We start from the raw sequence: 14,836 nt of genomic DNA, 5'->3' as shown, positions 1-14,836 counted from the left end.
ACTTGTGGAAGAGCAATTCATCACTTGACTTACTAGAATTTTACTGAAAACAGCAAGAGACAACAAGGAAAAATTTAATTGGAAGTTCTATTTCTTAAAGTTGCCACAAGTGTTGATCAATAATATGTATTTTAAGTCAGAGCTACACTGCATTTCACTACTAGTCTTCTTTACTGACTGTGACAGGATGTTCAAATCCAGCTGCTGACTTTACCACAAACTTCATCAGCATCTCCAGCTCATTTAACAAGGCACAGCACTGCTGAACATGTCAAGTTTCCACTGCGTGAAAGAAATGCTAGACAAATGAATTCCTGAGTGTATACTCATGAAAATTACAACAGCACATAATATAGCAGCGCATACAGTCAAAAAATTCATTGAACTCTTGAGAAACTGTATGACATGAAAATAGCTTAGATTATGAGTGCTGACAATCACTTGTTGCTTGTGTGACAGTAGATGAGAGCAAGTGTCTGAAAAACCTCCCAAATTCTCATGGAGAGAGAAAGGCTGCTTCTCAATAGCTGTAAGTGAAGTAATATTGGGCCAGTTGTAAAAATTTAGTAACACCTGGTCAAGTAGGTGGTACTTACTGAATCCTCCAAGAGTTGAAAGAATGCCACAAGGTCAAAGGCTGATCAATGTACTACCACACAAAGACTACTTTGAAAGCAGGATAGATTGAGAAGAACCTAGAAATGGGAAACGAAAATCATGAAAGCAGGAGATATCAATAGAGCAATAATTGTCTAGGAATGGTTAGGTATCCTGGCCTCAGACTGCATGAAGCTCACAAGCAGCTTTATGGCATGAAAGGAGCATCTTCCTGCCAATCTTCCCCAGACAGATAGCCACTTCCCCCACTGGAAAGATGAGAATGAATGGATGTAACTCTGCAAAACCCAGTCTTACACTCAGAAATACTATTAAACAAACCTGTGTATAATACAGCCAAAGAGTTATCAGTTAAAGGTGCTGGTGGAAATATCAACAAAAGCTACAAAATGAGAACATTTGAGCAGTTCACTTTATTTATATTAGCTCACTTAACTTTTCCATCAGGGTTCCCACAAAGCAGCATTTGCTGTAAATTGCTGATATCCTCTTGATGTAGCTTGTAGGGAGCTTCCAGACATCCAGCATCAGGCTCCATATTCTGTTCAATTCCTTTGAACTACTTATAAATAATTCACTGCAAGTTTCCCCATGGTCATGTTTAAATAGTGTTCAGCTCATTCTAGTTTAAGGGAGCACAGAATGCCTAATAAAGCTTCAGTACCTGCTCTCAGCATTTGAATTCATCTGACCTCTAAGATGTCTCACTGGTAGCAAACAAATTTGTTGCTATTAGTTGAGCAGTCTTGACTACATATGTTTAGTTTATGATCAGGATCTAAATTCCAGGTTGCCACATCAACATGGATATTGCAGTAGTTGGCACAGAATACTTACAGAAACAAAAAAATCTGAATTTTTTACTAAGAGTCTGCTATTTGTTAACAGTATCCACAAATTAAGCAACTCTCTTAAGACTTACAATACTGGAACTGAATTCAAATTCAGCAGTTCTTAGGAGTTTACTGTTCTGAAAAACTGCAATGGGAGGCATACTGTTCTTCAAAAAAAAAAGCTGTGAGTTTTGAAGAGTCCACAAACAAACAGAACTTGATTTCCACATAGTTCGACAGTGGTCAGTTTGATTTATAAAGAGATATTCTAAATTGTAACTTCAGGTAGCATTAGAAGTTTAGAAATCTGTACTAATATTTTCTTTCACTTGTCACCAATGAGCATCTAAAGATACATTTTCAGCCTCAAAAATACAGCTCAGTAAGTGTGACTAACCTTATTTTACAAAGACATGAATGACATGTTTATGAACTATGTTTATATGAATACAGGCTTGTGAACAAGTTGGCAACATCCATGTTAAATACTGAAAGTCAAAGAAACAATATTAGAAGTTAAGAGATCTTCACTTTTTCATTGGTTATAAGCCTGGCAGCTGGCATCTTCAGAACTGAGCTATACCAACACACTACAACCACACTGAATATTGTCATTTATACTAATGACTTCCTCTGACAAGGTAAAAGACAGCTCATAGTTGGAGGATTCCACAGTAGCTTAGTGGTGATAACAGTGAAAAGGACATTCTTCACATACTAGGGACTTGCTACTTCAAGTTCACGGCTCTGGCCTATTTTAAGTACAGTTTCTTACCAGCTATAGTTTTAAAAAGAAATTCCAGAAATGTCAATGCCCATGCAGAAACTGCATCCACCTGAAAGTGAAAACTCAACACAAGTCTTTCTAGCAATGTTTATACCAGCTGTTTTGTAGGATTTTAGCTGATTTTATTTATAAGCTTGAATAAAAAGAACAGTGCTCTGTAAGTTTGGTATGAAAATATTTAAAAAGCACAAGAGGGAAACAACATGAGTTATGAAATAACAGCAGTCAGTTTATCAAACTGTACATTAGAAAGTTACACAGACAAAACAGTTCTCTGTATTACTCAAATTCAGTTTCACAATTTGCTCCGATACAGTGATGCTTAAAAGTGAATTCATTTTTTGACCTCATGTTAGGAAGTACACTTATTTTCTCTACTTTACAGGTGCAAGGATGTTTATTTTGATAGCAATTCCATGTGGATATTACTTTCAACAAAATATTAAGTTGCATTTTCCTATCTTGAAGGCAAAAGGCTATCAACAATAATAAGCTGACAGTTCATCATCACTCATGTCTGAATCATCTTCATCCACTTCACCTTCAATGACCGACTTCTTGCCTTTGCAGCATGATACAATTAATCCAATTAAGAAGACCTGCAAGTCACAAATTAGTAAAATTACTTTTACTGAAGGACAACATATGGAAAACTAAATGGCAGTGTGAGTATGCAAATTTCAGTGATCTTTATCTCAAGATCAAAATACTTACTGCAATGAATGCCCAATTCCCAAAGTAATAGACAGCACTGAAGAACCAAAATTTATGAAGAAAAAGGTACGTACGAGTAACAATACACTGATCTAAAAGGAAAGCAAATAGTAATGATTAACATAGAACAAATAAAAGTCAGCTAATTCCAGTTTACTTATAGGACAACATTTAAGCACTTTCAGAGGGTATTCAGCTTTTAAAAATAACTCCACCTTCTTAAATCAAGTACGCTACTCCCTCTCAAAAAGGTACAGGAGAGGGATATTTGATTTTGAGATACTGACTATGAATACAGATGGCACTAGAAGCTGAAGTAAGTAAATCTATTAGCATCAGGTACTTGACAGATCTGTTAATTACTGGCTGTTCTGACAGATCCTATTGCACTCATTCTATTTTAAATGAATTGGAATCAGTAACAAGAAGATACAAAGCAGATTCTGTTCTAGAAATGCACTTTAATACCTCAAATCAGAATTCCCCAGAAGCTGCTTTACCACTACCACATATTACAGTTCTTTAGTATGAGTTAAGGATAGGCCTCATCAGAGAAGCCTGCTGCTTGACCACCCCAAGATGACCTCCTCCCTGACCAAAACTGTGGTGCCTAGAATACCTTTATCAAAACCAACAAATTCCTCTCCTGTAACAGTTCAGTGACTTACGCTTAACAATATTAAAACTAACAGAAGAATTTTAAAGTTAAACTACTACTTTAAACACCACACTGATCTCTACTTGCCTTACAGGCTATGAGATAGCATTAACTAACAAAAAATTAAACTGGGATTTCACAGCTGTTAAACATTAGACATACAACACTGACACATTCTACCAATATCTCAAGTATAAAACGTCTCTTGCAGAGAAAGCAGACTTCACTATCAAATGAAAGCAAACAAATGGAAAAGGAATTTTGCTGAAGTAATCCTTCTTGGTTCTCTATTTTTCTTCAAAGAATGAGAGATCAATTCTTTTATTTCCCTCTTACCACCCTTCAGTAGTACATATGTAAAAAGGAGGGATGGTAATAATTTAGCGCATTACTGATAAAGTAAGAAATACTGCTAGCATGACGGTGCTTCACAATTGCAAGTAGTATTATCAACACCATCTGCAGTTCTCCAGCTGGTTACTTCAATTAAAAACAGCTAAAAGAACTTTCAGATGTCTCTCTACAGTAACTGGATTAAATGATGATAAATATTTTAGAACACTTAGACCTTGAGAAAAAACATCTCAATGGAATCTGTCAGAAGTTCAACTAACTTTTAATTCCCTCTGAACTAAAACATCACTGAAAAGGCTGATGTAACAACATTTGAATTCCTGTAATGACAATTGAGAATAAGTGGATAGTACCCTGAATTAGGATAAAAACACTGTTGTTAAGAATGATAGTAATATTCATGAATAATTGACAATTCCTTGATCTTTGTGAACACTGTAAACAAAGGTTGGAAACCTACCATGCCTGATAGGCAATTCATCATTAAGAATAAAGCATACTATATAATGCTTACCAAGCAACAGAACCAAAAATCAAGATTCAAGATAGAACAGCTTCTTAAACAAAGAATGCCCAGCAACACCGCTAACAGCCACAATTACATATTGACTATGTTTTGTCAGATCCACTGAAAGTTTTTGATCCTGGCGAATTAGTTTTCAACCCTCAAGCTCAATTTACTTACATTCTTGAACAAAGGCTTTTTCTTAGAAGTGAATTGCAAGGATAAAGAAATGTGTTATAAACAAACCTTGAAGTCTACGCAGTTATTTTAGGCAACGAAATGCACAGGTTACTGTAATAGTCTACCTTTTCTGAATCTAAAAATATAGTGAGCTTTCACAAGACGATTTAAAAAACAGTTTTAGGGAAGAGATATTAGCTGTGAAGACAGAACTTCACAACACTGAAATTCTTTGGAGGAGTTAATACTGAGGTAGACACTGGCTTCATTTGTTCGTTAATGGCCTGGACAATGATAGATTACAGCCACAATAAAAGTCTGGATGAAATTACGGAGTAGCAGAGAACAGAGGTCAAATACACTATACAGTAAGGTCACTGTTCAGAGGGAGCCTAATATTCCAGCCCCTTGAAATAATCCTTGAAGTTCAACAAAGAAGGGAAGTACTGTCACCTTAAATAAAGTAACACCATGCAGGCTAAAAACTGAGGTACAACACAACAGTTGCATGAAGTCTGCAACTTTGCAAAAGCTACTTAGTCAACAAGAAAATGCCCCAGTGCCCTAGTATACAAACCAGAAGCACAGTTATCAGTGTGCAGTTGCAACTGAAAAAGCTACCAAAAATCATGCTTCACTAATAAGAACACAGTTAGCAGGTCCAAGGAAGAGATTACTTCTTTCTACTCTAATTGGAACTGCATTTGTGTTACTTCAGACTCCCCAGTATAAGAGAAACAGTGGCACAATGGAGCAAGTCTGGCAGAGAAATACTGCAACAGCTAAAGCACTGGCATATAATGAAGATTTGTTCATTCAGCTTAGAGTAAAGATGCTTGCAGGTGTGCCTTATTGCTACCTCTGCTATGTAACAAGGGATTAAAAATAAAAGGAAAGACTCTTAAAAAGACCAGCACAACAAAATGACAATGGGTGACAGACAAGCTGCAGCAAGAAATATCCCTGTCAGGTAACAAGTAAAACTTCACTTCAGCAGGTGAAGTTTTCAACTTCACACAGGCTTCCAAGTTCATCTGTGGAAACACAGCAAGTGGATGAACTTGAGCAACCTGCTCTGCCCAACCCTGATGGAGGGTTAGAGCAGATCTCTATGTCTTGCGTGCTCAAATGAATTACAATCCATATTACATCAAGGTATGTACCCAAGGACACCACAAACATCCAACTTTACATGACATTTTGATGGAAAACTGAAGTTGAGACTGATAATGTCATCTACACACAGTCAAGTTCTGATTTGTTCTGAGCTAAATTGTATTTTGACAAATAGGGTAAATAACTGCAGCAGGAATGGTTGGTCTGGATGCAGTAACTCATGAAATACTCGCCTGATAGAACTTCTAGAAATATCTGAGTGTTACCTGGAACATACAAGTTGTATCAATATAAACATTCTTCTGATAAAAATGAGAAAAACACTACAATTCCATGAACTGAGTAGGAGAGGGCAGAGATCTCAGTTCTAAAAATGGTCTCAGAAACTTTTTTTTTTTACTTAGAGTGTACAGCAGCAGAAAAATGAAGCAGCCTGTGGATTTATTTGAAAATGTTATAATAGCAAAAGTTTTTTCTTGGAATCACCCAACTATCCATTTAGTGCACTGCTTACAGGATGTCACTAAGGTAGACTAACGGCTCTGAAAAAACTTTTTGTTAAATATATGGCAATATCTCAGCAATATAAGTAATGTGTTGCAAACTCCAAAATAAAAAGAACTTATTAATTGGATCTCATCTTAGACAAGTTGTATGGTTTAATTCAGACCATGCAAAAAACTACAGAAAGACTAAAGCAGCATAGGCTAATCTGTGGCTATAAAGCGCAATGAGAAAGTCCTACTATTATGTTTTGTCTTGCAACTCAGCATTTCACTAGGGAAATAAGAAAATTTAGTCAATTTATAATAACCAAACTGACCAAATATTTTGGTCAGTAAGTACTAAGTACCTTAATCTATAGAAAGAAATTGTGTTTTTTGTGGGCTATAATCTTACACATTGCAACTATGTAAGGTATCAAGGAACATCGAACAGTGTAAGAGACCCATAGCTGTATTTGTCATCCTGCGATAGGTCCAATTCATTTCTCTCAAGAGAACAGCAAAACTTTCACTTCTGGTGAGGTTTCATGTTGAGTGATCAGAATCCCTTTTGACCACCAGATGGAAGAAATGCTACAGCACTGGAAAGTATCTTGAGACACACACTTTCTCACAGTTCAAAAACATTTACAGTGGAAATAGAGACCAAGTATTAAAATTTAAATACTCCGCTAAAGAAACAGAATGTGGACTTGCTTCCAGTTCCAGCTTTGCTAACAGACCTAAGCATTCAGATAGACAAGGTAAAATAAGCTTCAGGCATCCTCAGATTTAAGCAAGTCTATCACAACTTTCTAATTATAAGCTTCCTCTTCACCTTTGTACCTATAAGCTAGCAACTTAACAGACTCATCTACTTTTCTGCTCCTGTTAAGGTTATTCCAGGTCTTCAAGCTGCTGCTGAAGTTCAATGTTTAGAACTTAGTTTTATACATCACCTTCTCAGGTTTCAAAGGAAAGATTTAGTGGCAATAACAGCAGCCACAAGTCACAAATATTACAATTTTTATCAAAAGATGGTTAAATAAGGAAAAAGTGGCTTTTTGTTGCCTGTTACTCAGCAGTTTCTACATGAAAACTAGCTGCTATCATGTCTCATCTGAGCTACCCCCATCAGTCCCCTATTATTCTTTCTGTAGCATACATACAGTTAATACTTGCAGCTGTTAAACTGTCTTGCAGGTCACAATCCAGTCCAGTGCCTCTGCTGTTGCTTCTCTGGTTTCATTAGCGAAGTCCATCTGCTACAATAACCTTCTACAGTTTTTTTTAGTGGCATCACACACCACTTGTCCCTTTCCCTCAGCTGACTGAAATTGCTTAAACTTGAGTTACTGTTCCTTCAACATTCACACTGATGCAAATATCAGACCTTCACCACTACTATACTAACTTCATGGTCAACTTCAAATTTACACTTCTGATTACTTGTAATAGGGAAAAGAATGCTGGGAAATCGGTTCATTCACATACTGCAAAGACCTGAAAACACTTTCCATAGACTGCATGTACTAATAACTCTCCATTTAAAAAGACATGAATCACAAGGCTTTTGACTACTCAAACCGAGAGAACTTTCAAGTACAAACAAACAACAGAAGTGTAAAACAAATCATCCAGATGTTAAACAAATTGCAGCCATCTAGAGACTTAAAATTTAGACCTAGTCATGTGTTTAACTGGAGCATTAGTGAGATAGCACCTAAAAGCGAACCATGGACACCACATAAAAGTCTAGCAGAACAGGTTTGGTTCTAGTCCAAAAGCTACTTTATTCAAAAAGAGCTGGTGATTCCAAAGCTAGTCAAACCCTGTCAAAGAAAAAATTTAACAAGTTAAGGAGTCAGCAGCTTGGAAACCAGGAATTAATAGAGAACCTGCAACATGGCTCACAGCAGAAAAAAAAAAGCATTTGCTCAGTAGTAAATCCTGTTCCTGTTGGAAGATATTCAAGTTCTCGCAAACACCCAAAATGAAATTAGCAATGTTCCAGTAGATACTTAAATTCTGAGAAAGCTTGTTTCAGATGGAATAACATTCCCTCTAAAAATTCTTATTAGCTCTGACCAAGAAATAATGAAACACACCACTGAAGCGCCAAGTAAACTATTTAGAGCACCTTAACGTTTAGAAGGCAATTTCTGCTTTTTCTGCAACACAAGCTATAGATCTGTTACCTTATATTGGATATCTGCAAATTAAACAACCTGATCTAACTCTAGACAAAAACAGAAAATGTAATAAACATGAATCAGTCTGATATGACTAATTGTAGCAGTCATACAACTTTGATAATTAGACACTATATTTTTATTAAACTGTTCAAAAACTTACTAGTCCAGCAGTGCTAGCAGGACTTGATAGATTAAGGAGGCTTCCAGTAGGATCCTCCAGGATTTTTTTCTAAAAAGCAAAAAAAAAAGAAAGTTGACTAGTAAAGTCACTAGTCAGTTATGTTTCTTAATATTGAAAATGTAGTCCTATCAAATCACCTGAGTCACATAGCCATTGCTTAAATTTGACTTTTGATGAAGAAAAGTCGTACATATGAACAAGAAGTTCAGGACAGTTGTAGAAAAAGAGTATTTGATCTTAGAGAATAAAACACGACCAAGCTTTAACTAAATATAGGCAAATTCTCATTACTCTTTTCTGTACGCATTGAAGAAGCCTATGAATACTTTTCCTCATCATTTTAGATTTGGAGTTCATCTTAAAGCTGTGGTACTACAATGAAAAACAGCACCCAGCTATACAGCTGCTATTTTAGTTAGATTACACAGAATCTTAATATATGCAGATCTTGGCACCCTTTAACAGAATAGAGAGAAACCTTTTAAAGAGATTCATAGAGCTAAACTCATTAATCCCTTTTGCCAGGTTTAAAGGATGATTTAACATACATTAACTGCATGTTAATACATACACATTTAAGTGAGGAATAGACATGAATCTAGTGAAAAGACAGCATTAACTAACGACTGAAATCTGTAACAATGTTAATTCCAGAGATCACATCCTTCTACAGGGAAGCAGTAAATCATTGCCATCAACCTGCAGAAGTGAAAGGAACATTCTGTGTTTCAGAGAAACTAGATATAAAATTGTATATAACATTTATATTAATCACAAAAGCTGTCCTGTGGTATTTGTGCACAGATCATACAATTTCCTGTTCTTAAATCACAGACTTAATTTGATCATTTGCAAGAGCTATTATCTGGAAGTCTTCTCTGAACACATTTAAAGCAACTTGCGGCTATCAATTCCTACTTTAAAGATCATAAAGGTAAGTATTAACTTTGAAGGCAACATCCTAGATATGAACATAGACGCAAGACTCCAGAAAGCAAGGAATCAATGAACAGCATAAACTATCACTTTCGCTTTAATCAAAGCACTTTTGATTAACCACCTACCTCCTTTAACAGTATCAACTTAGCACAAGCTTCACCTTGCACTAGCTTAGATTCCCTGAAACTACACTACACCACTTTGCCTTCAACATTAATTTTTCTCATTTCGCTTATTTTTATTTTCATACTGTCTCTACCTTACCTATCCTTTCCATCTACATGGAAAAAGATTTGAAGAAAGCATTTGATATTTTAGCAGACTGATCTTGATCCTTTAATGCCTTCACATGAAACCCTTCTGTCCTTAGAAAAACTTCATAGCCAGTTAATACATAGAGACATCTACAAAAGCAGAGCAAATTTCAGTGTTGGAATACCTTTATTATTCTCTAGAGAACAAAGGAAGTTATGAATATCATTAAAAAGTTGAAATTAAGTGTCCCAATGCCAAATTTTAAATAAAATCTGGACGTGATTAGCAATTCTGTCACTAATGATGCTCTAAAAACAAGTTCCCATCCTTTGACATTTTCTGTCTCCATCATACATACAGCTGACTTTAGCCCAATCATGATTATCTGATATTCAATAAATAGTATCTGAATTCTTAGCTACTCTTCTAATTACAGCTGCTAAATAGAACTGTCTGGAATCAAACATGCACCACGGTGCTTACTTAAATTGATTTGTCATGACTATGGAGAAGTTCCATAGCGTAAGATGTAAGTTAGGTCATTTAGAAAATTAACAGAAGAAAGGATCAAGTCTTACAGGCTTTTTGTGATTTCTTTTTGCCTTCAAAAATTCAGTTAAACCCACCAACTGGTGTCATCTATAGTCTAGGATCCTTCAGAAGTGCCAATATACGCATGAGAAAGCTTCGCACAACCTCCACCCCACACATCCCCTGGATTTCTATATTTAAATAATAAACAGAACACACTCCCATTTGGCATTCCCATCTGGAACTTCTTTATAATTTATGGTCTAAATCTAGTCTTTATTCAGGCCAGTATAAAATCTGCATTTATTGACTTCCAGATGACAGGACAGTCTGAGAAGAAAACACATACTTAATTAGCACAGTAAGGTCTGCTCAGATTAAGCCTGAGATGTTTTACATCATCTTTTTTGCCATTTCTCTCCATATATAACAGTTCAAGTCAGCGCAGGTCTATAGAAAATCTCAGCAGATAGACTGCGCCCAGCATTTAACAGACCTCAGAAAAGCCTCATTTCTCCAAATAAGTGAAGCAGAAAATCCAAATCAAGATTATCCATAGCATGTTATACACTTAAAGTGAACAATGCTTCCAGTATTATACAAACACTTTCATGACTTCTGATCTAACAAGAGGCAGATACTGTTTATAACATCACACAATCAAGGCTAGGAAAAGACTGGGATTAAAGCTTTCAGTTGAATCATTGTTCATTTACATTATTTACATTAAGCCCTGTTAACCAGTTGAGTTTAACCTGTATCACATTTTCAGTTCATTAGTATAGCTGCAAAGTTCTTAATTACATAGTTAAGCCCTTTTTGACCTTAAAAGAACTGTAGACCCAGCACTTCAGCTAGCATTAGTCCTTAAGACCAACAATCAAATGAGATCTTTGCCCAATCGCAAACAAAAATGTTTGTTTTGCATGTAAGAAAATAGGCAATTCACAGTCCCAAAGACCATTTTAAAAGCTTTACAAGAAATTCTGTATTAACCAGAACAAGCCTTTTGCACAAAGTATTGAAGCACAACTAAGAAAGTGTTTTATTAAGTTAAAAGATAGTCTGCTCTATTACTTCTGGTTTGTCTATTTCCTGTAGTTGTGCTACTGTGGCCTATGGCATCAGTATACAGCAAGTTGCCTCATAAATAACTTAAGGAAATAACAAGATTTAATGTATGAAATCAAACAGTAATTAAATCTATAAATTATATACTTAAGTCTAACTACTTGAGTTTTCTGTACTAATATTGTATTTCATCTGTCTCGTTTTTTTGGAAGACAATCATCTCTCTCAAACTGAACACCAGTATGAAGCAAACATGTATAGAAAACATTCCCCATTAAATACTTAAGTTTTAACATTACTTAAGTTTAGTATTAGTTGGTTAGTTGCTTAAACAAGATCAAATCTTTTCTATCATCTCAGAAATAGTGTAAATATAGTAGTCACGATGTCTGCAGTATCCAAGTATTCAATAAAACTGAGCTGACAGCTATAGGTGTATCTATCAATCAGTATAGCTGTTAAAAGGTTATAGCTTTAAGGAAAAACAGAATGAATTCAGTCAAGCAAAACAAAATACAATGAGCACTGAGAAGACAAATCAATATTTGCACTTAGCTCTAGTTCAGTGGTTTTCATAAGATAAAACTCGAGCAGCAAAGTGGTCAATAAAAAAAGTGCTTGCCACCTTTTCTAAAGTTCATTACATCTGTGCTTAATATGCATCTAGTATCCCTATAAAAAGAAAATTAAAAATCCAGTTCCTAACTGGATACAAACTTCATTTAACATTTTCTAGCTATCACATAGATCTGAACCAGTTCTTCCACTAAATTACTTTCAGATATTAAAATAGCAGTTATTTCACAGGCATGTATTACATTTCACCTTGCTAACATAGCCCAGTCAACTAGCTTTCATTAACAGATTTACTGTTTTTCACTTTTTCATCTTTTTCATATGACTTTAGCAACCTGACTGCATCTATAGATATAGAACTCTATTGTACCCTTTGGATCACACTAGTATTCACATCTAAAAAATTAACTCACCCTCTACTTAGTTTAGGCTCACACAGGACAGCATGTCAATACCTACACCACATCTTTCCAATTAACGAAAGAGAGCATGACTCAAAGATACCTATTGCAATGATATTATCAAACTAAAGCCATCATTTCATTTACACAGACCATCTCTTGTGTTCAGCACATCAGAAAACAAGCTTTAAGTATCAGCTATATCGTTTCCATTGCTAAAAAAACTAGGAAAACAATCATAGTAGGTACTTAAAGCACTTATGAATATCACCAATTCCAGGTAGAACTAAGGAAACTTATTTCGCAGCCCAATCTCACTTCCTTAAATTTAACAGCGAAGTCTGATTAAGATCAAACCCAAATTTCTCCAGAAGTCAAGACTAATGAGCTTATCAATGACAGAGTACATTCTTCTTCCAGCAAGTATTAGCCAAGCTGAGAAGCTGCTTACAAGAAAGATCTATAAAACCTTCTAAGTGATCTCATTTTGAAAGACAACTATGTTACTCTTCTGAACTCAGCCACAGAAGAGTTAATTTTAACAGTATTGCAGTTTCAATACAAGTTGAACCATTAAAAAAAAGCATCTCAGACTGGCTAAAAGCAGCTATCAAAAATGTGAATAAACAACTTATTCTAGTGGAGTCTAGAAAAATCCATCACTCGTGGTAGATGACAAAAGAAATATGAATAGAAACCAACATACTAAATTTGAGGAGGGTACATACATGGGAAACACCCTGCAAAAGATCAAAAACTTGAGAACAGATCATACACCCAGTTAACTCCACTACTACAAACATTTAAAATACAACATCCTTCTCAATAACACAAATGAGAAGAGAAGCTGACGAATTGTTAAGATCTTCCAGAAGTAAAGTCAGGGTTTAGTATTTACAGAATGTTGGTAGGATGAGAATAGAAGACTTAAGAGCACTGTTTGTCTTTTGTATCAATTACAGACACACATTTATTTTTTTTTTTAAGTTATATTAAAGCATACTCATTTCAACTTATTTACACAGAAGTTGAAAGTTTGCCAGAGAAAACAACTGAGAACTTCAACAAAGAAACATGAACATACTGAAGGCCATACATCTTTGGCTGAGCTGATTTCTTCTAAAAAAAGGTCAAAACAATCAAAAATTGATAGTGGCCTTAATCTGCAGCGTCAATATTGAAACAGCTAGTGTAATTCAAATGGTTCAAGAATTGGTTACATGCAAAAGAAAAAAAGAGAAGAAAATGTTTAAAAAAATCCAGATTATTAGCTTGGCTAGCTTGGTTTCTTAAAGAAACTCCCAGCTCAACACCAGTGTCAAGGAACAGTAGTATCTACAGAAACTGTCTCAAAAACTGACTGCAAAGATAGGAAAGTCAGGAAAAGCTCACTCATTCATCTGCTTGCTAGTCACTACTCACAGCTCCATATTATCTACAGTACAACAGCAGTCAAAATGAGATGGTTAATAACACTGAATGCCAGAGAGAAATTAAAATTGAGAATTGCAGGACAATAGTCTAAAATGTCAAGGTCTTCAAGTAATGTTGCTCACAGAACAGCCTGTACTTACATCTTAACTGCAAAATTCTATTTGCAAATTGGCACTGAGAAGTTCAGATCTTAATTTTCTTGAGTACATTACAAATGTTGACAGAAAATTTCCCTGAATGTTTGGATAGTAAACATGCACTAATGACATTTCAGATGCTAAAATGCTAAGCTATTCACAGCCTTGAGTTTATTATTAAGATCTTATACATACATATTAAAATACATAAACTAAAGTTAACTGCAATACACGGTTGAGCTGCTTCTACTAAACTTCAGTAAGTTGTCAGTAATATGTTTTCTGGACATAACTGTATGTTAAAGTCTCATTAGAACACACGCTCCTTATTACACCTATGCACACACTTCATATATTGTATACAAGAAACGAGTTTCTTACCTTCAGGTGCATCTGCATCACAGTCTTTCACTACAAATGCTGTGACATTCTTTGGCTGGCCATCAATTGTCTTATTACTCTACATAAACACAAAGTTAGTCCACACTCCCTCAAATAAACATTTTTCAATACAGTACTAGTTTTTTTTTTTTAAAAAAAGAAGCTTTTGATGACTTACGCATTTAGGATTTAGATTTTGAACAGTACATTAAGAAGCTATAATTTAAGACTAGTTTCACATGAAAAGTTCTGCTTTCATTTACAAGAAATGAATGAGTTATGCCCTTTGAAAGCGTGGGCAAAATACATTATATCTAAAAGTAAATCTTATGTTTTCATAAACAGAATTTGGAATTCATCCTTGGTGATGAAGAAACCATTGAAGTGCTAGGCTTGAATAATGATACTGAATACAGTTACAACCTGGTTTAAGAGTAAGATGATAGCATCCATTACACACAGATAGCCTCCAATATACTTAAATA

At 35.2% G+C, this 14,836-nt stretch overlaps 1 protein-coding gene across 2 annotated transcripts in view; it reads right to left on the bottom strand.

Annotated features, from left to right (window-relative positions):
- Positions 1-1,012: 1,012 nt before the first annotated feature.
- Positions 1,013-14,836, bottom strand: part of LMBRD1 (LMBR1 domain containing 1) — a 64,357-nt gene continuing 50,533 nt past the window's right edge. For both annotated transcript variants that reach the window (XM_031552584.1, XM_003204416.3), the window contains exons 14-16: positions 14,352-14,430; positions 2,953-3,044; positions 1,013-2,837 (exon numbers count right to left, since the gene is read on the bottom strand). In XM_031552584.1, coding sequence (XP_031408444.1) covers positions 2,718-2,837; positions 2,953-3,044; positions 14,352-14,430 — 291 coding nt within the window. In that variant the 3' untranslated portion in view covers positions 1,013-2,717. The remainder of the gene's footprint in view (positions 2,838-2,952; positions 3,045-14,351; positions 14,431-14,836) is intronic.

The sequence above is a fragment of the Meleagris gallopavo genome, chromosome 2 (assembly GCF_000146605.3).
Source record: "Meleagris gallopavo isolate NT-WF06-2002-E0010 breed Aviagen turkey brand Nicholas breeding stock chromosome 2, Turkey_5.1, whole genome shotgun sequence".
NCBI lineage: Eukaryota > Metazoa > Chordata > Aves > Galliformes > Phasianidae > Meleagris > Meleagris gallopavo.
The sequence above is the reverse complement of the archived record's forward strand: the minus strand, read 5'-3'. Positions and strand labels throughout refer to the sequence as shown.